Source organism: Lepidochelys olivacea, assembly GCF_965140295.1.
Source record: "Lepidochelys olivacea isolate rLepOli2 genome assembly, chromosome: 10".
NCBI classification, from domain to species: Eukaryota; Metazoa; Chordata; order Testudines; family Cheloniidae; genus Lepidochelys; species Lepidochelys olivacea.
The window spans coordinates 51053358-51081131 of NC_140420.1; the positions used below are offsets into that span (position 1 = coordinate 51053358).

Here is a 27774-nt window from a genome sequence, read left to right on the forward strand (position 1 = left end):
TGATGAATCCATGCTGACTGTTCCTGATCACTTTCCTCTCCTCTAATTGCTTCAGAATTGTTTCTTTGAGGATCCACTCCATGATTTTTCCAGGGGCTGAGGTGAGGCTGACTGGCCTGTAGTTCCCCAGATCCTTCTTCTTCCCTTTTTTAAAGATGGGCACTACATTAGCCTTTTGCCAGTCATCCGGGACCTCCCCCGATCGCCATGAGTTTTCAAAGATAATGGCCAATGGCTCTGCAATCACAGCCGCCAATTCCTTTAGCACACTCGGATGTAGCGCATCCAGCCCCATGGACTTGTGCTCGTCCAGCTTTTCTAAATAGTCCCGAACCACTTCTTTCTCCACAGAGGGCTGGTCACCTCCTCCCCATGCTGTGCTGCCCAGTGCAGTAGTCTGGGAGCTGACCTTGTTCATGAAGACAGAGACAAAAAAGCATTGAGTACATTAGCTTTTTTCACATATTCTGTCACTAGGTTGCCTCCCTCATTCAGTAAGGGGCCCACACTTCCTTGACTTTCTTCTTGTTGCCAACATACCTAATGTAAACACATTAACCCTCACGGGGCACATCACTATACAAAAAAAGTTTTGTCTGTGCCTGTAGTGGGGCAGCTTCCCCACTCTGATAAGCAGGGAATTAAAAGCAGGCAAGGTAGGCTAATTGAGGGAAGCAGCCACAGCTGTGGCCAGCTCAATTAGGGCCCAGCTGGCCCTGATAAGAGGGCTGTGGGCCAGAAGCTGGAGAAGTCTCACTCTAGCCCTGAAGTGGAGCAGTGCTGGGGAAGGGCAAGGGGAACTGGGGAGCTCCAGCCTGGTAAACCCCCCAGGCTGCAGGTCTTGATGAAGGCTTATGAAAAGGTACTGGGGCTGCAGAGGGGCAGCCTGGGAATAGGTAAAGGCAGCAGGTCCTAACCCCTTGCAAATGATGAATGACCATGACAGACTGCAGTCTGCCCCAGTGAGCCGGGGCTAAATGATGACTGGCAGTAGCCACTGAGGCAAGGTGGGTTTAGAGGGTTGGGGGGTAGACATAGTAACCGTAGTGACTCTATGCTGACATAACTTGAGTTAACACGCACTTAAAGTGTAGATATGGCCTTAGGTTTTTTAAATGTTTGGGAGAGGTAACAGGAACAATATGAGGGTGGACTAAGATTCATTTAGGTGTTTAAGCTCAAGGCATTGGAACTAGCCTTACTGCACCCTACAGGCTCAGGAACAAAGAAGTACATAAAAAAAATTATTAAAATTTCTTGACTTGAGGGTGTATAACTCATGATTTTAGAATCCTTGTGGTTGTAAAGGTATCTTGGGGTTATAGATATGCGTTCATTATATTTTGAAAGGCTAAACTGTGAATGGATTGAACAAAATTAGATCAGGCCCTCAGGATAAGTACATTGTCTATTAGCCAAGATAATCAGGGATGCAGGCCCATGCTCTGCATGTCCCTAAACTGACCTTTGACTGCCAGATGCTGGAAGTGGACAATGGGATGGTTCACTTCGTCATTGCCTGGTCTGATCATGCCCTTAGAAGCACCTGGCATTGACCACTATCACAAGACAGGATACTAGATTAGGCAGACTATTGGTCTGACCAACGATGGCAGTTCTAATTTTCTTCAAAAATTAGAATAGATTTTTTCCAGGGAGACAGATGTTATAGGAGATAGTATACTGCCTTTATTGAATATTTGAGAATCAAGTTGTATGCAATGGCATGCAGAAAAACACTAAGGGCTAGACTGAGAAGCAAAATAACAGTTGTAAAAATGCAATCCCCACTGGTGGATTGACTCAAAACTAAGTTTTGACACTAGGCCAGAAATTCAGTCAGCTCTAAAATGAGAAGAAAAAAATTAAATTTAAAAATTCAGGGAATCCCAGCAGCAGATAAGACAACTTGGGAAACTGCTAGGAGACTCTATGCAATCAGATACAGTGATAAGGGATTCTTTGTTTCTGAGGGGATAGATGTAAAATGTTTCACTGAATTAAGTCTCAGGGATTATTTATAGCGGCAAATTAAAGCGCTTTAACTTGCTGGCTCAGGGGTGTGAACCCCCCCCCAGAATGCAACAAGTTTGAGTGCTTTGCTAGTGTGGACTGGCTCGGCTCCCACTGCTCAGAGCTAATCCCCTTGTCGAGGTGGATTACCAGGAGCACTGGCACCCACAGCAGCACTTTGAACTTTGTACTCCAAACATAGCCTCAGTCGGTTAGGTAAGACAAAGAGCAGCTGCATTGAAGAATCCAGCCCTGGGAAGCCGATGCTGAGAGGTGCTGTCTGTGAGAGGGAAAATAAAAAAAGCCCCTTTGCCTCCCACCATTTTGGCAAACGCTGGTGTCTCAGTCCCACTGGGGTACCTGTTACCCCCTGTGCCCTGCCTGTGCCAGGTTTTGCCCTCTGTCAGCACCTCGCACCGAGCTTAACTCCTGCTCCTCCCCCACAGCGCTGATTTTGCCCTTTAGCCCCTCTCCTTATCCTGCCTCCAGCTGCTTGACCCCCCGACCAGTCAATTTCCGCCACCTGTTCAGACCCTGGCCACTCCCCTGCTCCGATTTGCCCCCTTTGTCCCCTTTTAACCCCTGTAAATAGCAGTCAGCAGAATTTTACGGCTAATAAGGCCAGGGTGAAGGGCTGTGGGTTCAGCAGATGTTACTGAGCATGCTCAGTTCGGGTGACCATACAAAAAAGACACTTTGCTCAAATAAAAAAAGCCTCACCCCCCAAACTATTTTGCAAAGCACTGGTGTCTCAGTCCCACTGGGGTAACTGCTACCCCCTGTGCCCCTGTCTGTGCCGGGTTTTGCCCTCTGACACCGCCCCACTCCTGGGCTTAACTCCACCTCATTCCTGATTTTGCCCTTTAGCCCCTCTCCTAATGCTGCCTCCAGCTGCTTGATGCCCCCGACTAGTAAATTTCCACCCCCTGCTCAGACCCTGGCCACCCTCCTGCTCAGATTCGCCCCCCTGTCCAGGTTCCTTCCCCACTCTGAACTCTAGGGTACAGATGTGGGGACCTGCATGAAAACCTCCTAAGCTTACTTTTACCAGCTTAGGTTGAAACTTCCCCAACGTACAAACTATTTTACCTTTTGCCCTTGGACTTTATCGCTGCCACCACCATACGTCTAACAGGTATATAATCGGGAAAGAGCCCATTTGGAAACATCTTTCCCCCCCAAAATCCTCCCAACCCTTACACCCCCTTTCCTGGGGAAGGCTTGATTAAAAATCCTCACCAATTTGCATAGGTGAACACAGACCCAAACCCTTGGATCTTAAGAACAATGAAAAAGCAATCAGATTCTTAGAAGAAGAATTTTAATAGAAGAAAAAGTAAAAAGAATCACCTCTGTAAAATCAGGATGGTAAATACCTTACAGGGTAATTAGATTCAAAACATAGAGAATCCCTCTAGGCAAAACCTTAAGTTACAGAAAGACACAAAAATAGGAATCTACATTCCATTCAGCACAGCCTATTTTCTCAGCCATTTAAAGGAATCAGAATTTAATGCATCTCTAGCTAGATTACTTACTAAGTTCTAAGACTCCATTCCTGTTCTGTCCCCGGCAAAAGCATCACACAGACAGAGAGAGGGGCTTTGTTTCTCCCTCCCCACAGCTTTTGAAAGTATCTTATCTCCTCATTGGTCATTGTGGGCAGGTGCCAGCGAGGTTATCCTAGCTTCTTAACCCTTTACAGGTGAAAGGGTTTTTCCTCTGGCCAGGAGGGATTTTAAAGGGGTTTACCCTTCCCTTTATATTTATGACACCCCCTTTGCCACGTTTTAACCTCTGTCAAAAGCCGTCCGCAGAATCTTAGGGATAATAAGGGCACGGTGAAGGGCAGTGGCTTCAGCAGATATAAGTAGCACATTTCTGTGGAGAACAGTTTACTACGCTACACCGGCAGCCACGTGGAGTGAGCAGGCAGCAAGCGGCTCAGCTCCGCTGTGCTGTCGGTGGTGGGTGGGGCCCCCGGGGCCATTTTAAATCACCCTGGGGACACGCTGGGGGGAGCGCCTCGGGGCGGAAGGCAGGGCCGAGGGGGAGACCAGGCACCACGGGCCCATGGAGCTCATTGGTTGTAAAGGTGCGGGTGCAAGGCCTTAGAGGTATTGCTATTATTTGCTGGAGCTGTCGGTGGGGGACAGCTGCCTGTGCTATTGCAATGCCCTGTGACAAACATTCCAAAGGCAGTTTATGGCCACAGGGAAGCAGTCGTCTTGAAAGTAGTGGAGGTGGATAGTACTGGTTCCTGTTCAAATGCTAAGCCAGCCTTGAACTGAGCTCCCAAGTAGAGGCAGGATGATCTTATGATTAAGGCAGTGGAGTGGGACTCAGGAGATCTGGCTTCAGTTCCTGGCTCTACTGCTGATTTTCTGTTTGATTGGGGGCAGGTAACAATCAGGCTGTGGCTCAGTTTCCACCTATAAAATGGAGATAATAATCCTTTCTTGTGCATTGTCTAGGTGGATTTTGAGTTCTTTGGAGAAGGACTCACACTTACCTGTTTTTACAGCTCCTAGCACAATGTAACTGAAGCCTCTCTAGGTACTATTGCAATACAAATCAGTTAAGGAAGATCTAGGTTGTCCTGGCCCATGTGTCAGTAGTTCTCTAACACACACAGTCAGTCAGTGTCTTTTCTACTCAGTGACATTGTGATGCATGGCTAGAAAGGGTTAAACATCCTGCAAAATAAATAACCCTCAAAAGACATGTGGGGAGATAATGTTTGTGTTTTTGTGTATTTACATATGTATGAGTAGGGTCCACAATGTAATCAACAGTCCCTGTCTATGCTGTATTCTGATAATTCAGAGGTCAAAAGAACATCCAATCATTTAAATGAATTGAAACATGGGATATCTCAGAGACTAACAAATTTATTTGAGCATAAGCTTTCGTGAGCTACAGCTCACTTCATCCGATGAAGTGAGCTGTAGCTCACGAAAGCTTATGCTCAAATTTGTTAGTCTCTAAGGTGCCACAAGTACTCCTGTTCTTTTTGCGGATACAGACTAACACGGCTGCTACTCTGAAACATGGGATATCTCAGTATTCATCTCTCTTTGAAATGTGCTGTGAACGGTGAAGGAACAAGCAAATGGCTTTATGTTAATTCTAGGGCTGTCAAGCGATTAAAATAATCATGATTAATCGCACTGTTAAAAAATAGAATATCATTTATTTTAAGTATTTTTGGATGTTTACTACATTTTCAAATATATTAATTTCAGGTACAACACAGAATACAAAGTGTACAATGCTCACTTTATATTTATTTTTGATTACAAATATTTGCACTGTAAAAAACAAACAAAATTGTATTTTTCAATTCATTTCATACAAGTACTGTAGTGCAATCTCTCTACCATGAAAGTTGAACTCACAAGTGTAGAATTATGTAAAAAAAACCCAAACAACCTGCATTCAAAAATAAAACAATGTAAAACTTTAGAGCCTACAAGTCCACTCAGTGCTGCTACTTGGTCAGCCAATCACTCAAACAAGTTTGGTTACAATTTGCAGGACATAACGCTGCCTGCTTCTTGTTTACAATGTCACCTGAAAACAGGCATTTGCATGGCACTGTTGTAGCTGGCGTTGCAAGATATTTACGTGCCAGATGAACTAAAGATTCATATGTTCCTTCATGCTTCAACCACCATTCCAGAGAACATATGTCCATGCTGATGATGGATTCTTTTCAATAACAATCCAAAACAGTGCGGACCGACGCATGTTCATTTTCATTATCTGAGTCAGATGCCACCAGCAGAAGATTGGTCTTTTTTGTTGGTTTGGGTTCTGTAGTTTCTGCATCAGAGTGTTGCTCTTTTAAGACTTCTAAAAGCATGCTCCACACCTCGTCCCTCTCAGATTTTGGACGGCACTTCAGATTATTAAATTTTGGGTTGAGTGCTGTAGCTATTTTTAGAAGTCGTACCTGCTTTGCGTTTTGTCAAATCTGCTGTGAAAGTGTTCTTAAAACGAACATGTGCTGGGTCATCATCTGAGACTGCTATAACATGGAATATATGCAGAATGCAGGTAAAACAGAGCAGGAGACATACAATTCTCCCCCCAAGGAGTACAGTCAGAAATTTAATAGTCACATTATTTTTTTAATGAGCATTATCAGCATGGAAGCATGTTCTCTGGAATGGTGGCCGAAGCATGAAGGGGCATACGAATGTTTAGCATACCTGGCATGTAAATACCTTGCAAAGCTGGTTACAAAAGTGCCTTATGAACACCTGTTCTCACTTTCTGGTGACATTGTAAATAAGAAGCAGGCAGCAGTATTTTCTGTCAATGTAAACAAACTTGATTGGTTTAGCAACTGGCAGAATAAGAAGCAGGACTGCGTGGATTTGTAGGCTCTAAAGTTTTACACTGTTTCTGAGTGCAGTTATGTAACAAAAAAAAAAATCTGCATTTGTAAGTTACACTTTCAGGATCAAGAGATTGCACTTCAGTATTTGTATGAGGTGAATTGAAAAATACTATTTCTTTTATCATTTTTACAGTGCATATATTTGTAATAAAAATAATATAAAGTGAGCACTGTGAATTTTGTATTCTGTGTTGTAATTGAAATCAATATTGAAAATGTAGAAAAACATCCAAAAATATTTAATAAATTTCAATTGGTATTCTATTAAGTGCGATTAATCATGATTAATTTTTTTAATTGTGATTAATTTTTTTTAGTTAATCGTGTGAGTTAACTGCGATTAATTGACAGCCTAGTTAATTCATATAGCTAAGTACCTCCTTCAGAGTCATCCTAATTACCTTTTTATTCCCTGAGGAACTCCAACTTGTCAAAAGACATGAAACTGTATAAAAGATCCTTGGGTCCTGATTCTGTCATCTCAGATCTGCTTAGACTTCATTAGGGGAAGTCTGAGTCACAAAACTGAGGTCCCAGTTATGCTGGTACGCCCTGAATATATTTGGACATTGGACTATAACCTATGAACTATTTCTGAAAGAACTCTTTGCAACTCCAAAGCTCGCCATTTCTGCTATGAACCTGCACCTACATGAATTGAACTCATGTCTATATGTATTGTGATACAGTATGGCCAGAGGGCAGCAGGAGAGTGGTTTTTTTTTTGTTTTTTGTTTTTTTTTAAAGCAGAAAAGAATTTTATTTGTGTAACACTTACAAGAAATCACCAAAAAGGATAAAGCAAAACTATGCAACAAAACAAAAGCAAACACAAGGTATAACACAGCAGCCTTCAGGAGGGAGAAGTGTTCAGGCTAGCCTGGGCCCAAGCGGGGGGGCTTTCTCGACACTCGTGGTCTTCCACCGTCCTAAGTTACCTGGTGGCCTAGAGTGGGAGGGCTTCCTCGACACTCATGGTCTTCCACTGCCTCGAGTTACCTAGTGCTACGCCCAGTGTCACCGATTATCCCTCTCCTGAGAGTGCCCGACAAGATGGGCACGGCTTCAGGGTGGGCAGTTTGGAGGTGGGGGGGACGTACACCACGTGTGATAGGACCCCTCCTAGGTGACAGTGATGATGGTATCCACAGCGGCAACGGCTGGGGCTGGGGTCTCTCGCTCTTCCCCTCAATCAAAGGGTCAGACGGAGAGAACCGGATGGGGTCACTGAGCAGAGAACCTCGGACAGCGCCCACTGCTCCTCGAAGGTGTCAAGGGAGTCGGTGGACGCCGCCCAGAGGAACTCCGCCCGGATACGTGAATGTACTGAGGATCGGAAAATGGCCCTACAATCGCAGGACACTTCATTAGCCAACCTCCTCTCTCTGGTTTCATAAATGGCTGTTTTAGCTAGGGCTAGGAGGAGGTTAACCAGGAGATCTCACGATTTTGTGGGGCCACGGATGGGGAGTGTGTAGATAAAGAGGTGAGGGGAAAAGTGTAGCCAAAAGCGTAATAAAATATTCGTGAGGAGCCGGAAAAGGGGCTGCAGCCTGGCACACTCCAAATATACGTGCGCCAGGGTTTCCCTCACATTGCAAAATGGGCAAGTATCCGGGATGGGGGTGAACCGTTTCAAAAACACGCCCATGCTCACAGCTCCGTGAAGGAGCCACCAACTAATGTCCCCGACGGGCCTCGGGACCAAGGTGGAATACAGGCTGGCCCACCGGGGTTGCTCACCCTCTAAAGGTGGCAGGAGGTCCCGTCACTTTGTATCGGGGCGGGACACCAGGGTGTGGGCGTGAAGGGTGTGAAGCGTGAGTGTGTATAGATATTTCCGTGGTGCGATTTGGAAGCTGACCAGCTGCAGTTCATGCAGCCGGCTCTCAGTGAAAGGGTGAGGGGTTTGTTGGGATCTACGGGGTAGGGGCCCAATTGAAAGGTCCGGCGGGCCTGGGGTAGAGGGTGGGTGGGGTGCGCCCTTGCGCAGGACTCGGTTGAGATAAGCCTGAGCAGCGGGTGTCAAGGTGGCCTTCACCTCCTGAAGTACTCGCCTGGGGGTACGAGGTCTGGAGAGCCCCATGCGCCGAGCGAGCATCACGGGATCCAGCCAGTCTCCCTGGTCATAGTCCAGGAGGTCTCCGACTCTCGTGACTTCCGCCAGGACCAAACTCTGGCGCACCAAGCGGGACTCTGCCGCCTGCACACGGAGCTGGGGGTTGTGTAGCAGGGGCTCCACGAGAAGATCTGCTCCCACGGTGGCCGCCACGGACCTGGCCGTTGAAAACAGTTTCCAGGCCCGGAGGAGGTCCTGGTAGAAGACCGGCAGCCCGGAGAGGTCTCGCAGAAAACCTCTCAGACAAAGATAAAAAAGCTGCCGGTCGTATCGGAGCCCTTGGAAGCGGCGCAGGAAGGCGTGCGCCAATATGCTCCACGTCGAACTACCTGCACTATAAAGGAGCCTCTGCAGGGCCTGGAGGCGGAAGACACGGACCTGAGTGTGCAGACACTTCAGGCCCTGCCCTCCTTCCTTCAGGGGTAGATGAAGAACCCCAACAGGGGCCCAGTGCATTCCTGACCAAAGAACTGTAGAATCGATGTCTGGAGGTCGGTCAGGAAACCTGGGGCTGGGACCAGGGTGTTGAGCCGTTACCAGAGTGTGGATAGGACTAGTTGGTTAAGCACCAGTGCTCTCCCTCGGAGGGGGAGACATTGGAGTTGCCTTGTCCATTTCCGGAGCCACTCTATCACCCCGCCTTCTAAATTTTGCCAATTCTCCGGCAGAGAAGGGTGCATGGCAGAAAGGTAAACGCCTAGGTAGAGCAGTGGGCCCGCGCTCCACCAGATGGTCTGAAGCGCGGGAGGGAGGGAGCTCACCTGCCGCCAGTCCCCCACCGCCAAGCCAGAGCTCTTGACCCAGTTGACGCGGGTGGAGGAAGCTGCCAAATAGATGGCCTGGCAAGTCTCCACCCGCGCCAAGTCCCCCGGGTCCTGGACCATGAGGAGCACATCATCGGCGTACACTGACAGGACCAGCCGCAGCTCCGGCTCCCTCAGCACCAACCCCGTCAACCTCCTGCGGAGGAGACAGAGGAAGGGCTCGATTGCCAGAGCGTACAGCTGGCCCGAGGGGGGAGCACCCCTGCTGTACTCCTCGCCCAAAGCTGACCGGTTCGGTCAGGGTCCAGTTGAGCCTAACCAGACACTCTGCGGAAACGTACAGCACCTGGAGAAAACTCAAACTGAGGTCCGAATCCAAACGCCTGCAGAGTGCCCAGGAGGTACCCATGGTCTACTCTATCGAACACCTTCTCCTGATCAAGAGACAGGAGGGCGAACGACAAACCGTCTCTACGCCCGAGTTCCAAAAGATCTCGGACTAGAAATAGGTTGTCAAAAATGCTGTGACCCGGGACAGTATAGGTCTGGTCTGGGTGGATCACGTCCGCCATCACGGACCTTAGCCGCAGCAAGATTGCTTTCGCTATGATTTTGTAATCCGTGCTAAGGAGCGAGACGGGACACCAGTTTCATAAATCGTGTCGCTCCCCCTTCTTCAGCACGAAAGGGGGAGGACCCCGTCCTGCAAAGACTCAGCCCAGACAGTGGCAAGGTCTGGGCCAAGGATGTCCCAGAACGCGCGGTAGAACTCCACGGTCAGCCCGTCCATGCCCGGAGATTTATTGGTGGGCATGCGACAGAAGGCTTCCGAGAACTCGGCCAGGGTGAGAGGCAGCTCTAGCCGGTCTCGGTCGCTCACGCTGACCGTGGGAAGTTCCTCCCAGAGCATCCTGCAAGTGCCAGGATCGGTCGGATCCGGGGAGAAAAGGCTTGTGTAGAAGTCACGGGCCCTCCCACACATCTCCACCGGATCCATGAGGGGGGCGCCGTCTTCTGCTAGAAGGCAGGTGACGTGTTTATTGGCCCCCCTCGTTTTCTCCAGGGTGTAGAAGAAACAGGAGCCGCGATCCATCTCCCAAAGGAGGCGGATGCGGGATCAAACAAAAGCACCTCGGGCCCGATGGTCCTCGAGGGCCCGGAGCTCCTCCCGCTTCTCCCAGCACACTCCGCAGAGGAACGGGTCCTCGGGGCTGGCGGCCAGACGCCTCTCCATCTCTAAGACCTCCCATTCCAACTGCTCTATTGTTGCATTTCTCCGTCGGCTGGTGCCCCGGGTGTAGTCATGGCAGAAGAGCTTGGCGCGCACCTTCCCTAGATCCCACCATTGCCGTGCCACACCCCCTGTGCCCCTACAAACGCAGTTAAGACACAGTCAACCTCCCCCCACACGAGAGTACAGTTCAAAAGTACTCAGTCTTACGGCCCCCTCCACAATGATTTGTAGCTTCCCTGGGCGATGTCTCCATCAGCTGTCTTCTCTCCCGGTCTTTGTGGAGCATTCCAAAAATGCCAAGCAAAGATAAGAAGATGATTAAGTGCGGGTCCACAAACAAACAGCAAAACGGTTGGGTCTGGGGGCGTCCACTCCCCTCCTCCGGGGAGCGGGTCGGCAGTCCTCCCCCCCCTTCTCCAGGGGTTGCAGCTGAAGCAATAGCAGCGTCCGAGGGCAGGCGTGGGGGGGCTGGCAGGCGAGCTGGCAGCCAACCAGCACTCGAACGGCAGCAAAAAAAAAAGAAAACAGCAAAAAAAAACAAAACGAAGAAAAAGCGTCTGGCCCGGTCGCGGGGGCGGGGGACTGAAGCAGGGGCAAAAAGCAAGGAAAGCCCAGGCCAGCAGCAGGAGAGGGCAGGGCAGGAGAGTGTAAGAAGGGAGCCTTCTTCCCTGGAGAGGGAAGAAAGTTTGCTATAGATTAATTAAAGCACCTGAAGCCTGTCACCCGGTAAAAACCCCCTGCTTCAATCAGACAGGAGGAGGAGTTGAAGCAGAGTGGATTGGTGTTGGAGCAAAGAGCAATTTGGAGGAGTTGAAACAGAGTGGGTTGGTGTTGGAGCAGAGAGCAGTTTGGAGGGAAGCAGAGGAGAGTTTGGAGAAGTGCTGCAGTGGGCTAAGAAAACCAAGACCCTAGGTAAAGGGACAGCTGGTTTGTGCAGAGGGAGGGGCAGGAAGCCCCACAAGCTGAAGGGCAGGAGAGGGAAGTAGCCCAGAGGAAGGAACCACTAGTTCAATGCTATCCCTAGGGCCCCTAGGCTGGGACCCAGAGTAGAGGGCGGGCCCGGGTCCCTCCCTCTCCACTCCCCTCCTCTAGGACACTAGTGGGGCAGTTAATACCCCAGTTCAGGGGCAAGAAACAGTGCCCTGACCCCCCCGCACAAGAGGAGAAAGCGCAAGACCCATCATAGTAGTGCCGGCAATTTGCCACAGTATATTGATCTTTTAACCATACTCTCTTGTTTTTTAATTAATTTTAGCTTAGTTAATAAGAACTGCCTGTAGTGCATATTTGGTGAAGATCTGAAATATTTAATAACCTGGGAGGTAATGTGTCCGATCCTTTGGGATTGGTAGAATCTTTTATTTTATATGATGAAATAAGATTTACAGAAATTGTCATCATACTTGATGTGGGTACCTGGATGGAGGCCTGAGGCTGGATCACTTTAAGGGAACTTCTGAGTAACCAGTAAAATAATAAAGAAGCTGTTTTATGCTGGCTTGGTAAATCTAAGTATTGGAATATCCACCAGCTTTAAGGGGATTGTCTGCCCCATTCTTTGCAGTTCACCCTATTGAGTGACCAGAGCTAGCTCCCCACTAAGACCCCCCTCACAGACATCATACATGAGTAGTTCATCATGGGTATGGAGTTTCCTAATTTTGTCAGTTATCTGATTCCTGAAAGGCTCTGAGTTCATTTCCTGGATGTTAACATACAGGCAGGAAGTATGGGTTTATGGAGATCAAATACCCTGTGTTGAATCCAGGGGATTTGGGAGATAGGGTTTCCTAAGCCCCTACAGACTACTTGTAACAGAACCTCGGGCAAGCTACTTAAGTCTCTCTCTGCCTGTTTCTGTTCTGTACAATGGGAATAACAGCACTTTCCTACCACCCAGGGGCATTAGGAGGACAACTACATTAAAGATCACGATAGTACAGTAACGGGGCTACATACCTAACAGCCAGACTGAGGCACTTACAGGTTCATCCCTTTTTCTAAACTGACTGAAGACTCTGGGGACTCAAACGTCTGTTTCCTTAATTATCTTTCACCAGCCAGTTGGGGGCACAGATCAGCATTCACATCGCACTCCCTGTCAGTACCCAGCTCAGGCCGAGGAAGCTAATGATCCAACCAGCGGACCAAATTCAGTGATGAGTCCTGGTCATGTGCGACCTGAGGCATGTTGAGTGTACGCTAAAACCAGCCAGTTGTGATGTTGACAGCATAGAATATGGACTTAAGTGATTAATAATACGGTACTTGCCAGTAATCTTGAGCCTACTTGAGGCCCAAGTTTCTAAAAATGTTAGGCAGAATACAGAGCATTTTGCTGAGTAACCCGAACAAGCCAGAAGCTAACTAAGAGGGTAGGCAGATAAACCAGCCCCACTACTATGAGGTGATAAGCAGCACTATGGCTAACTTTTTTTTTTTCTTTCTTATCACGTGCTCAGTAATTGAGGGTCTATGTAACAAGCAGATTGTTACATTTGATACATCATTACCACTTGTATTAGCAGGTAAAAAGAGAAAATAAATATGATGAAAGATGAATCTCAGAGGCATTTGCCATAAGAGAGGGAGGGAAGAAGTCCTTTGTTTATTTTTTACTACTTCTGAGCTGTTCAGTTCACTGCAGACAGAGTACTCCATACATGACAGTTGCAGTTTGCATTTCCAGTGATTTAATGTATAATGGTTCCCAAATTTTGAGAGACATATCCTTGCCTCCTTTTTATAAAGAATTATGCTGGCATTTTAAACACATTTTATGTGATTTGTTTTAAAACAGATTGTTGCATACAAGTAGTGTGATACAATTTTCTTTATTAAAAATAATTTACAACATCAGTAACATTTTATGCACAGTTGTCAGCAAATGACCTTTGTCTCAAGATAATATTTCTATACAATACTTAACATTATTGAACTTAAAACTGTTATACTGTTTTGTTGGCTTTAAACAGCAGACACTGATTTGCAGTTGCTTAAATGTGTTTAATATACATTTTGTTTCATGTCCCTATATGTATGTGTAAAATCAACACTATCCCAAAGTTCTGGGGGAAAAAATTATAAGTTAAATATGTCTAACACTTGGAGAGTCACTTTATTTTTTTCCTCTTATGCTTTAAAATACAGGAAAGAGAGCTTATTGAACATTGTATTTTATATGGTGAAAGCAGTCCTTTAATTGGACTGTATCCTGCCACTGCTTTGAGATGGATGTCATTTAATCAGGCTATCGCATCTCAAACTACTAGATCCTAGCACTATGTCAAAATTAATTTGTTTCCCCTGCTGCTGTGTTGAGAGGGGGTTATGTAATGCCTGTGATCACATGCACGTGACGGGGGGACAGGGGAAGACAGCCAAGCACGTTCCTTCATTTCTACAGCAGTTTGCTAACTTGTGACAAGCAAAACAGATAGGTGCCATTTTCCTCAGCATTCACCATGCTTCAAACTTGTGGGCACTGGGGACCTGATCCAAAGTCAACTGAAGTCTAGGAAAAGATTCCCATTGACTTCAATGGGCTTTGGATCAGCCCATGTGAAATAGCAATGACAGGACCTCAACTATGAAAACAGAAGCTTACTTTGAGGTGTTCATAATATTCTTTCAGTGATTTTGAAGCATAAGAGCAGCAGAATTAAAGTAATCACTACAGGAGAGACATCGGAATGCCTCAACAGAATTTACTGGTTTTAATGTTGGAAAAATTGTAGGTTGATAAATGTCTTGTTAAATTGCATTTTCTCTCACAATATTGATTTACTTCTGATGTGTCTTATATAACTTCTCTTGAGTATTTTACTGTTGCAGCAACAAGTGTTTTATTGCAAGACTGCAGAAGTTGGGAGGTTGTGTGCTGAACTCAAGCAATGGTAGTCGGACAAGAGAGATGTTTAAACTAAACTCTTTCGTGCCAAATAACAGGATTTCCACTTACAGTAATCGGCTGGGGGGGGACATCTTTATCAGTTAGCATAACTGTTTGCTCCCCAATAATGAACACACATTCCCCTTTACTTGAACCCAGAGAGAATATACCACTCAGCTGAAAAACAGAGTGAGATTAAGATAGGCCAGTTTTATACAATAAACAAGATTGGCTCCTCAATCACAACTGTCATTACAAACATCCAAGATAGAAATGGATCTTTGAATGCTTAATTCACACAGCAGTCATACAGCTGAGTAGTTTTTGTCTTAAATGTATTAAATTAATTTACTGAGCAGCGGCAATTGTCAATGGTTTTTATCTTTGCTAAAAGAAAGCACAGCTCAGCTGGTAAAATGTAGGAAAAGATTACACAGGATTTTGGAATTTGTGTAGAAAAACTTTCCTTCTTCAAAAAGCATATTACACACAAAGATGTTTAAATGTCACTAGGGTTGTGACATAAAATGAAGTAGCCAAGGAATTCAAAGTTCAGTTTGACAGCTATGTTATCTCACATCATGAAAATTATTACCACCACCTGAAAGTGCTATAAATTTGCCAGTTTTAACCATGTCTTTTCAGGACTTTGTCAAAACTGTAACATGGTTTAAAACAGGATTTTTTAAAAATTACATTTTCATGTAAAAACTTGAAAAGTATTTTTATGCCCTATATTTTTTGACTGAAAGACCACTACAGTCTATTGCCTGAGTATAAGTTAGTAATTTATATTAAAATCCAACCCCCCATCATGCAATAAAGCTGAAATTGTTCTCTCAAGAGTTTTGATATACATGTTATTTGCAGTAGAAATCCTAACGCATAATTATGGAAATAATTTACTGGGCATGTGCAGAGGACTAGCTAATATTTAATGGTAATAAATGTTATCTCTCTCCCAAAGGGAACTATAAACATATAATAGATAATCACAAGCCGATTTTTAAAATGTACTTTGAAAAGAGCTTCAAGAGGAAAAAAAAAATCAGAAATTGATTTATACAAGTAATTTAAAAATCATTAGTTGTAAAATGGTGTTTTAAACTAATGAAACCAAATAAGTTCCTGTGCTGAGACAGTAGATTTCCAATTGTAAACTCATGGAAAACAGGCTTTTATCATGGAAGTGCTGACACAACCAAAACTACAGCAGCTCAAAAGGCAATGCAGTAACAGCTAGCTTTGGTTAGAAAACTGGGATCTTAAGCAGAGTTCTAGTGTCATGAGAAGAGTATTCAGAGAACACATTAGAAGTTTTAAGAGACAATATGGTTATCTCAGCCTTGTAATGCGTTACAATGTAATTTAAGAGAAAGAAAACACAGTAATCGTAGGCCACACTTAAAAGCAAAGAAGAAAATCTAAAAGTCTAGTACATTTTTTAAAAGTAGGTTTTCACAACTCAGCTTGTCAGTACTTTGGTTAGCGACATTGCAAACAGTACACATTAACTCCCAGGGTGACACAAGGGGGACAACCATGCTGCTCCAGTTACAGCAAAGATGGGCAAGCTGCCCACTTGAGGGACACAGGAACTTGCCCCAAGTTTCAGAGCTGCATCTTCCATGAAATAGAATTTATTGCAGCCATCCTCATTTTAAATACAGAGGTGTGGCCCATGGAGACTTCATATCACCAGCATACAATATTTCATCTTACTCTGAGTGATGTTTGATCTGGATCAGACAGAGCACACCATCTCCACAGTGAAGGTAAAGAAAGCCACGGCCTATGTTTACAGAACTCTTTGGGCTTCGTGTGGACCTTCTTTTGGTCAACCCCCAATTTAAAGCATAATGAATTCAAACCTTCGGATCTGGATTCTTAGCTACTACCATGGAAGAATCCATCTCTCTTGCCTCTAACATTCCATATCATCTGCTACCTTTAAACCAACAAATAGCAGTACACAGATTTACAGGTGCAAAACTAAGTGAAAACAACTGCAGGAGGAGTCGTCTTAAAGAATAATCTTCAGCACAATTCAGTTTTGGATTTCACATCCTTTATCTACAAAATGGTGTGATAAAATATCCCCCCCCCCCATACTTACAGCTTTCTGCCACAAAACACGTATGTCGATTTTAGCAATGTTAATAGCACCATTTGAATATTATTTAAAATCAGGAAGGATCTTGTTGCGGTCACTACAATGATTCACAATCTTCTACATCCATGGACGAAATAACTTTGAGCGGACTGGGACTGTTGCAGTTCCATAGCATGGATTCCTGGGTTCACACAAGGCATTTTCAGAATTACCAGTTATGCAAGGTATCCATATAGTCAGTAGCTACTATAAGAATCTTCGAGCCACATAGTTTAGAATTCCACCATGTTTATATATTGTTGTTTCCACATCATTTTCAAACGAGGCAATCACCCTGAACACTTTGCCAGTGTTAGTCTTCAAAATAAAAAAGAACAATTAGTGTTAATTACTTTTAAAAACTTGTCTCCAATTTTTGAACTCATACTCTACCCACAAACAATAAATGAGACAGACAAAAACTCAAACTGCATATGCCAACCATTCCAGATGTTCACATTGCTAAGACCACGATTACGTTTTATATTAGTGCACAATTTTAGATAATTTTGGGGAGCATATTGTGCTGCATTCTCTGCTGGAAGTAGGAGTGATTTCCCTGTGGATGTGCAAACTGTGTCATAGTTGGCATTGAATGCGATGTCTAGGTGGAAAGGAATCATGCAGACTGTTGCTTTAATCCCTTAGAAACAAGGAAATGGCAAGTTATGTGAGTGGGATTTGATTAAACTTTAACTGGCTTTTAACAAAGTTTCTGTGTTGGGGGAAAACTGAAGTGATTAGGGGCTGCACATGCAGACAAATAACGGAACAAGAAGGCAACTAAAATTATATGTACTTTCAAGATATTCTGGCAAATTATGTTCACTAGCAGTTTAAGCACAAGGCAAGACTATGTTTGCTTTTTCAAGTAAATCAGCATATTACTTCATAATTCCAATGGTCTGCACCTTGAAATAGAGATGATATATTTTAGAAATACCTTAATATCCAATGTGATTCCTGGAAACAGCTCTTGAGGAAAAGATATAGAAAACTGTTCTTTGCCAGTGAGGCCCAAAACGTTTGCATTTTCCCCCGGAAGAAACTGAAGTGGAGCTATGCCAATTCCAATCAAATGACCTTTATGAATCTTTTCGTAGCTTTCAGCTATAACTGCCTTAACACCCTATAAAATGTAAATAAAATAATTGGTTTCCGATTTCAGCCAGCAGTCTGCATAATAATGAAGTTTAATGAAAATAACCATAAAAACTAACACCAAATATTTTTCTGATCAACACAGAGGCAGTGACCTCCAGACTCCTGTATCTTAAGCTGGTGGAAGTCTGGTTTATTGGACATGCCTCGTTATTGGCTCTGCAGTGTTAGCAGGGGTAAAATGCAGTAACAACTTATTTTTGGCAATAAAACAAGCAGATGGCAGTGAATAAACCAAGGAAGCAGACCAGTGCAATAAGGTGGTGTCATTTTTAGTTATTTTTCAGAACATTTCTGAAACTGAAATCTATTAGCAATGCAGGACCGAACACTGTCCACCGAGGGCTTCAGAGTCTGTTGTTGTTTTGTAGTAGTTAGGGGGATCTTTTGACGTTTGAAGGCAAAAGGAAACACTTCTCTGAGAGTTTTAAAAAAATGTTTATCTGAAGCTGCTGAGGTGGCATGGAATGCTAGATGCTTTCCCAGAGAGATGGAGAGTATAGATGGACAGGGAGCAAGTGACAGACAGAGGTATATGATAAATGCAGTTTATCAGAATAGTCTGCAATGTATCCAATGGCTTCACCACCACATGCACAAACTAAACAGAGAAAACCTTCATCAAAAATGCAGAGCATTGGTAACGAGAGATATTAGTTTGTCTGGATGTTTTCCTTTCTTGAGGAAGAGTTGCAGTTTTACAATACTCAGCTGAAAATTGGCAGTGATCTAGCTCACTAGTGAAAAATTCAACCCCAAATAATGGTGTGCAGCTTTTCCACTCACAAGACTGCGAAATGTGGATTGAATTGAAAATTGAAAATCAAACATTTAAAAAATATGAACATAATTTTTAAATAAAGCTTCCAGGGGGGGAAAAAAAGGCAGCAAGTTCCTCTTTTTGCTTAAAAAACTTTAACAGAGACTAAAATGGGAGAGCAATGATTCTGGGGAAGTGACGGGAGAGAATGAAACTTTTAAAACTAAATTTAAGAAACTACAAAGGTAAAGGAATAATTAGTAGGCTAGCCAACTTCAACATACTTTTTACCCTAGTTACTTATACTGCAGCCAAAGCAAGCACACAAAAATAACTGACTGGCACTTACCTTAGCTACTACAAAGCCTGCCCTTCATTCCCCCTAACCCCTATAGGAGCTGGGGGGTATACAGAGCACCCCCACAGGACTGGGGCCCTAGACCAATAGTGTATGTCATTTATCTAGCTAAGTCTAGAACCTCTTATGTTGGATCCCCATTTTGTGGGCCAAACTTGATAAATTATACATTTCTGAAATTTAATAAACTGGCCCTGTAACCACCTGTTCTCTTCTATGCAGATTCTACCAAGGAAAACTACAGATTATACATTTTCAAGCAAACAGTATTTTGCAAATATTTAAATTTAAACTGAAGGCAGTTCAACATGAATTGATGCTTAAAGACATCTTCTTAAAACAATACATTTGAAACTAACTTCATGAGAATATAACAGTACCAGTAAAAAAGGCCCCTTTGCAGTCCAGTCTCTTGAGTTACCCAGTCCATACTTCTTCCCTGCTAAAATAACCAAAGGAATGCCTTCTTTCTGGTACAACTCTGCTGCTTCAAACACATCTAGCTGCAGGAAAAAAGAAAGTGAAATCATTAGACAAGCTCTAATCCATAGCTCTTAGCTAATAGAGTCATTTGAACAAATACATGCTCACCATTTGTCCTGATGGGAAATGAACTGTTTTTGGAGCTGGTTTTCCTATGAATTTATTCAAAAGCTTCATATTTGCAAAGGTACCTCTGGTCATCACAGCATCATTACCTCTTCGAGCTCCATAAGAGTTGAATTCACGAGGTGTGAGGCTACAAATATCATAAGACAGTATTTACTATTCAACAGAAAGTCTACTGATATTGTTTTGGAGGGTTTTTACCATTAGGTGGTATAGAGCACTAGCTAATGAACATTACAACTGTAGCTGAACTGAAGTTTTAAGTGGCTTTTTGGTGACAATCTAGGAGGACTAATTTTCTAACAAATGTTGGTTAAGCAGTCTGTAGAAAAAATCAACATGAGTAGTATCTACAAGTTCTAGTCTCATGAGTGAGATAGCTGAGCTGGCAGTGAGGGTCAATTCATTTTTACTTCTAGAAAGTACCCTTAATTTAGACTGAGGGAGATAGTCATGGGTAAACAGTGGGCACCGGAAGCCATTATTTTGAGATATTCGGCTGATAAACTGGGGTTTGTTGGTGCAGTACCGTACAATTAGTCCGTGTAAAGTGCTACCAAATGGAAGGTCTGATTCTGTGAGGAGCTCTGCACCTCCTGTGAAAAGCTGGGTACCCTCAGACTTCACTGGGGGTTAAGGGTGTTTAACATCTCATTATATTGGGTCCAGAATTGTTGATTCATCTCTCAAATAAATCTACATCAAACCTTCAGCCAAATTCACATTCATACAGCGGCAATTCAGTCTTTAAACGAGGCGTGTTATGAACAAGCTGGTCTCTGATGTGTTCTGTGCATCTATTTGCCAGTCTGCTCTCTTTGCCAAGAACAATAATTTTGCAACAGCAGTGGAGTAAGCAATTATCCCTATACTGTGTTCAACACCCATCAAATGAAGTGAAAGCAACATTATCATTTCTTATGTAAAATCAATGGACATAGAATAGACCATTAGCACAAGATGAGTGCTATCTGCTTTGTAAATTAACAATGTATCTTTGTTTTGAGATGGATTTGGCAGCAGACCATTATCTTTTTACAATGGTCTATCTCATTGATGTGATCTTTTAAAATAGATTTCAGCTGTTCACAAGGCAAAAGAGATTTCAAATACATTTCTGGTGATGACCTACAATCACAGTAGTGACAGTTTACATGTTAGCCAGGACATACACAATTAATTTCTCTAATGCATAATGGCATTTACAGAACAAAACAATTTTTGATGATCAGTTGTTTATTTGGTAAATTAAGTTCCCCACTGAGACAAAAACTAAAGCAGATTCATTTGCTTCATAAAATATACGTAAGGCCCTTTGTTTTCAGCTTTTGTTTTTATTTAATTTTTCCTGGGAATTTATCAATGTTTATTACCACCACAACAAAAAAACAGGTGAAAAATCAGTGCAAAAATATTATTTTTCTGGGTAAATATAGGGGTTTATTTTGTTGGACAGAAAGACAGGGAAAAAGTATTCAGCAGAATAATTCTTTGAATTCCGTTCATCAGTGTGGTTTGCTGCAGAACTAGAACAGAACTCAAAACACAACTTCACCTCTGAGTTTAAGAAAATAATACATCTCTTATCCCCAAATACAACTTTTCATTTGAATCAACAGTTTACTTTTGTAGAGTTAGAACTATTACCTATAAATATTTACATTTGATAACTGGGCCACACCATTTGCAGCGCACACACTCGACTTCTTTTCTCCTTTTGAATACTTCCTTGTGTTCTGAAATGTATTCTGACAGATTTTTGTTTTCTTCCCATTTTAGTGTGTCAAATCTTTAAACCATTATCTGCTAACAGCTTGAAATGTGTACGTGGTGGGCGTGAGACTCATCAGTACATTCAGATGCACACACACTTCAGAGCTTGCATGTGTGCCTGTTTGTTTATTATGTGTATCTTCTAGAGTAGACTAATACACAGCCTTACTTCAGTCAGCTTTGCATGTATATACAAACTAATGTATTATTGTAATACATATATCTCATGCAAGGTATTGTATTTTCCTAATAAAACAAGGGTTTTAAAATATATTTGAAGGATACAAAAGTAGGATGAAAATCAGAAAAAAAATGAATAATACTTTTTGTAAAACCTGGGGAATTTTTGGTAAAAATCAGTTAAAAAAATGAAAATGAAGGGGCTTAAATATACGTTACGATCCATACCCTTTGTTTGTCAGATACTTCGCAGCGGCGCTATTCCTTGCAATGCTTCCAGCAGGTGATATGTGATCTGTAGTTACAGAATCTCCCAAATATAGCAAGACATGGGCATTTTCAATTGGTTGTAGTGAAATTGGCTCTTTAGCCTATTAAGGGGGAAAAAAAGAAAAAAAAAATACATACTTTCCCCCCAGGATTCCTAGCACAAATCTTATTTAAACAGGTTTGTTCACGTCAAAAATGGAGCATCCATCCATGAGCTCCAATCATTCCAATGGTGTGAACACCAGTTAGAGACAGTTAGACATGGTTAATGCTACACAACTTAATCAGATACAACCAAATCTTACTGAAACGCAACTTTCCCCTTACTTTAGTATTCAGCACTTCCCAAAATATTATTTTAGATGGAATCACTGTACTTACAAGCTTATCAAAAAAAGAAGGACATCGGATATATGTGGACTTCAAATCCCATGGAAACAAAACTGACTCTGGTGCTTCCAGAAAATTCCATCGCTTATTGCCTTTCTACAAAAGGAGAGTATATTAGCCAATTAGACTATCAGGGAAACTGATTTACAATTATCTTATACAGTCTTAAAGTTTTTTTTCTGAGGTTGTAATATACTGTGGGAGATACCATCGTAACGTACACTGTTTAAGAACCCCAGTATAACAGAATACAGGTGGCCATATCTTCATCACTTAATCTTAGTCACGGTATCAGAACCCTCCAAAACGGCTGCTGTTTCAACCAGAAGATACAGCAAAGCTATACAGAAATGCACTGTCTTCTAAACTATTTAAAATGACAGACCTATCTTACCTCAATTTTTTCTTTCAGTTCTTTAAACATGGATGATATCACATACTCCTCCTCAACTTGCTGAAGTTCTTCTCGAGTAGGCCAAACATCATGCAGGTAGATATTTTTGCCATTAGGATCAATGCCTATGTAAAAGGTTTTTTGTAAGCAAAAACAAAAACAAACGAACAAAACCCCCCCATATATGTTGAGACTTTATTCAAAGATGCTACAGCCGATTCCAAAAAAGTAATCGGCTAAGTGATTTTTTATTTCTTTGCTGTTAGGAATGAAAAGCATGGTCATTCTTTGTCTAGTGCTGTAATAATGTAATGCTCTCTGCATGCTTAAATGCCAGTTAAATGAAACAAACGTTGTGAAAAACTGAGGAAATATGTAATTTCCACCTTCTCTCATGAGACAAAATATCTGAGTATAAATAAAAGAAGAGATGAAGTGGTCTAAGGCTGATCGTCCTGTTTCAAAACAGAAAATGCAAAAGTTGCTGCCATTTAACAGGCAGACATTTTAAGCCAAAGCACCCAAAGAAAACCTGGTACTATTCTGAAATATGAGATATAAAAAAATAGTTACCTAAAGGCTCAGTCTGGAAATCTATATTAACAGTGCCTGCTATAGCATAAGCAACTACTAAAGGTGGAGAAGCAAGGTAGTTGGCACGGACACAATCACAGAGACGGCCTTCAAAGTTTTTGTTTCCCGACAAAACTCCACAAGCAACTAAATCACCCTGAAAGGTAGAAACAAATACATTTCTCAGCACTCCTTACGAACTTATAGGTGCATTAATGACAGTTTGCTTAGATTTCTGTTGTCTTAAAAAAAAAAAAAAAGCTAAAGGCACCGTAAGTACTTATAGAAGCCCCTAAAATGAAAGGTCATTTGCTCTCTACCACTACTATTCCCACTCTGTCTCCCCAGTCACAGAACTCCCTCATGTCTCCTCTTAGTCAGCTGGATTAGTTCTCCCCTCCTTTTTTCTCCTACTTCTCCATCACCTTTTCCCAGGCTGATGCCTCTATTACTCCCTCATTGCTAACAGCAGCCTTGAGGATTGAGCTGCTTTTAGCACTGATAAGGCTAAAGGCAGCTTATCATTTAGCTGTCTAAAACTGCTCACTCTCGTGATTTTTTTTTAATATTCCAAAATACATTTGTGCTTTACAGACTTACTAGATATACAATAAAGAAAGTATCAACCATTGGCTCATTTCTGTATCATTAACCTTATTTTGCCAATGACAAGAAAATAGCAGAAACTCAGGTTAGCATATGTATATATCATACACAATATGACTAACTCTTGCAAGAATACACAAACTTCATCTTACAGCTGAGATTTGTGTAGTATAAAGTTGTATTCACTATGACTTTATTATTATTTCAGACACCAAATTAGTCACTTTATATACTCCATGTGGCATGCAAAGATGCATCTCTAAATGCACTGCAAAATTCCAGCCAAGGACAAAGTATATTATTTTATACAGATTCTTTTATTTCCTGACCATTTGAGTAGAAAAGAATCTGCTACATTGTATATGCACTGTCAGAATCTTTAAGCTGTACCTGTTTTATCGCATTCCGAATGGCTTCTGGCAAGGGAGCAGTGTTTCCAACACATGTTGAACATCCATATCCAACAACCTCAAACCTGCATTGAAAAACTGGAGTAAGTAGCACATTCAATTATTTAAAATGAGTGTTGGTGAAATATTTGAAGCTGAGGGAATTTGTTTTGCTAACTGGGCATTTTTTATACTGAGTACACTGAAAAGAGATAATAATCTCATTACTTCTCACTTGTCTTGGTGAATTACAAAAAATAAGTCAGGTCTCCAGAATATCTCCTGATGTATTGCCATTACTTAGTGAAACGTAAGCAAGGACAATAAAGTTCATGCATAAAACAAAGCTAATACATAGTGTGATTTGATTATGATTATTATTGCTACTGAGCAGTCAAAAGTACAGTAGGTGTCTCAGACAAGCAAGACAGGGTCTGGTTCTTGTCCTGAAAAATTTACAATCCAAGCCACCAGTCCTGTGGAGCTCTGTTAAAGAAAACAGGCTTCTGCTCAGGCACAGGAGATCACCTGCACCTTGTAAATTGTATGTGCAAGGGCCAAGACCTGATCCAACATACACTTATGTGTATGATTAATTTTAAGCATGCAAGTTGTCCCAAAGTCAGTGGGACTATTCACATGCTTAAAGTTAGGACCCTTGCTGAACTGGGGCCATATCTAAGGACTATACATAAATCCACTTACACATGCACCACTTTTCCCTCCGTCAGCATGAATAAAGACGTTAAACTTACCCAAGTTTACTGAGGTATGGTAACACTCCACTTGAACTGAGGTAATGTGTAACCATCCCACTACCCGGAGATAAACTTGTTCTTATATAAGGTTTAACCATCAGTCCAGCTTCGACAGCTTTTCTGGCCAAAAGACCTAAAGAAAAACAAAACAATAGTTAAATAAGACTTGTGCATATTTATTGGAAGAGCAACTGAATTTATAACTACCAAGATGGTGTCAGGTAGGTAAATTACTGTGACGAGGGGAAAATAAGGGAAATCACCATTTACTGTCTCTTAAGGAAACTGTTTTAAAAGGAGTATATATTTGTAATATTCCTTAGACAAGTAATATAACAAAGTTGCTTTATCAATAATAAGAAGTCATATTTGTTTTCTTATTCAGATCAAACATATCCATTTTCTTCCCCTTACCTGACAGAAAATCTCTTCTCTGTGTTTTAATGGATGGTCTAGTAGTCAGAGCATGGAAGGGTGGTCTGGTCTGGGTTTTATTTCAAGTTCTGTCACTGACTTTTCAATTCCTGCTGTTAAAGCTCAGCTAGCATCTGATTAAAGGCTAAATTTCACCCTTTCATTCAGGGATCAAAACCTCCTGACACTATCAATGGTTATGTTGATATCCATAGCCTTTTGAAAGGAGCTCTAAACAGACTGGTAATGTCGGATCATAAAGTAAACAAACACAAACTTATTAGACCTACCTTCATAGGCATCTAGTTTTTATAGATGTCTGATAAGGCCACCGAAACTTTGAAATTATACAGGACTATGTACAATAAAGGCCACTTCTCATTAACACAGTTCTCAATACATATAACAGGAATTCAGGCCTAAAAGTACAATGAACAGTCTAACTGAGTTAAAAGGTCTGGACACTGGGAATTCCCTGCACTGAGCATTTGCAGAATTGGACCAAAATTGACAAAGACCATGTAAACACCAGATTGCAATAGTAAACCAAAGTTAGTTGTCACCAGTCACAACATACCTGCGGCAAGCATGACAGATGGATTGCAGTTATTTGTACAACTGATTACTGCAGCAATGACAACAGATCCATGAGACAATCTGTACTCATTTCCTTCATACTCAACAGGCACAATGTCATTTTGTTTCTCAACAGCAATCTGAAACCCTTTAAAGCCAATCTAGATGACAAAATATATAACAAGTCAAGAACAGAGACAATTCAACAACTATAGATCACACTTAAAACAGATATGTACCTCATCATAGCATGATTATGTGAACCTTCACTTAAGACTCATGTACTCCATGAAAGTGCTTATCAGTCATATGAGTACATTGAAATATAATAGGTTTTCAAAGAAGTCTTCAGAGATGCGTGCAAGGACTCATTGCCCTCAAATGAACAGTGATGCGCTCATCCATATACCTTTATAACTGCCATTGTTAATAGTACAAAATGTGTGGCAATAAGTGCCTATGCATCAAAAGCAGGATCAAATCCCTAGAGTATTTTCTCCCTTCTTTTAGGTGAATTCCCTTATTTAAAGGAATAGGCATTCATTCAGGTATATGTAGTTTGCAAAATTAGAAATGTGTGTATCATGTGGCAAGGCTCAAGACTTTTAATATAAACCATAACTGGTCCATTAAAAACAACTCCTCCAGCATCACATACAAGATATTCTACTCACTATCAGGGGTGGGCAAACTATGGACCACGGGCTGGAGCCACTTTAAGCCAGCCCGTGAGCTCCCGCTGGGGAGCAGCGTTTTGGCCCCACTCCGGCTGGACCACGCAGCTTGGCCCCACTCCAGCCGGGGCGCTGGGTCAGGGCTCGGCCCCGTTCCAGCTCCTACGCACTCTAATACCCCCTCTGGCATGCCAATGGGAGCTGCAGGGACAGTGCCTGCAGATGAGGCAGTGTGCAGAGCCACCTGGCCACGCCTCCACGTAGGAGCCGGAGAAGGGACATGCCACTGCTTCCAGAAGCCGCCTGAGGTAATCACCGCTTGAAGCCTGCACCCCTTAGCCTCTCCCCACACTCCTGCCCCAGCCCTGATGCCCCTCCTCCTCTCCAAACCCCTCGATCCCAGCTCGGAGCACCCTCCTGCACCCCAAACCTCTCATCCCCAGCTGGAACCTGCACCCCTTCCTGCACCCCTGCCCCAGCCCTGATCCCTATCCTGCCCTCTGATCCCATCGGTCCCAGCCCAGAGCACCCTGTTACACCCCAAACTCCTCATCCCAAGCCCTACCCCAGAGCTCACACCCTGAACCCGAGAGCATTCATGGCCTGCCATAGAATTTCTATTCCCTGATGTGGCCCTTGGGCCAAAAAGTTTGCCCATCCCTGCACTAAACCTAATTAATTACATATATTTCTTCAGCACTATTTTATAACTGTCTGAAATATAATAAAGATGAGCTAATCAAACAGGAAGCTGTCAAACCAAGTTTGACTGGGAAAGGATTAAAGATAAACACGGTCTGGATCTGGATTTAATCTCCCAGAAGTCTTCATGGCCCACCCAGCTTCCCCACAAACATCTCTTTTTTTCACTACCGAGTCTTTGATTTTTCTCCCACATAAGGCAAGCCTACCACAGCTGACTGCTACACACTATGGGTCTTATCCAAAGCCCACTGAAGCAGAAGACTCAGAGATTTCAATGGCCTTTGAATCAGACTCTATGCTACTTGCAATTCTACTTCTGACTCGGTGCTGTAAACAGCTCTTCTTGATCACTGAACTTAACAGTACATGTTAGGATTGAAAATTCAGCTCCCATTCAAAAGCATTGGAAATTGGAGGCTCATGGTTGTTAAGGCACATTCTGTTGTTTTTTTTTTTAAGTTTTGGATAATTTAACAATTGATTAAAATCAACGGTTATATTAAGCTGGACTAAACTGAATTTACCTCCCAACAACACGGAGAATCATCGTTTCAATTTCAAACAATGACGCTGATTTGGAGGGATTTTTAACTCACTCATAAGAA

At 42.7% G+C, this 27774-nt stretch overlaps 1 protein-coding gene across 1 annotated transcript in view; it reads right to left on the reverse strand.

The window, feature by feature from the left end:
* Positions 1-13392: 13392 nt before the first annotated feature.
* IREB2 (iron responsive element binding protein 2) overlaps positions 13393-27774 on the reverse strand; it is a gene marked incomplete at its 5' end in the record, with an annotated part of 42097 nt that continues 27715 nt past the window's right edge. The window contains 11 exons of the mRNA XM_084641331.1: positions 13393-16897; positions 17523-17708; positions 19239-19361; positions 19450-19597; positions 21649-21791; positions 22072-22176; positions 22475-22599; positions 23048-23204; positions 24044-24128; positions 24798-24933; positions 25792-25951. Of these exons, the coding sequence (XP_084497457.1) occupies positions 16787-16897; positions 17523-17708; positions 19239-19361; positions 19450-19597; positions 21649-21791; positions 22072-22176; positions 22475-22599; positions 23048-23204; positions 24044-24128; positions 24798-24933; positions 25792-25951 (1479 nt within the window). The 3' untranslated portion in view covers positions 13393-16786. The remainder of the gene's footprint in view (positions 16898-17522; positions 17709-19238; positions 19362-19449; positions 19598-21648; positions 21792-22071; positions 22177-22474; positions 22600-23047; positions 23205-24043; positions 24129-24797; positions 24934-25791; positions 25952-27774) is intronic.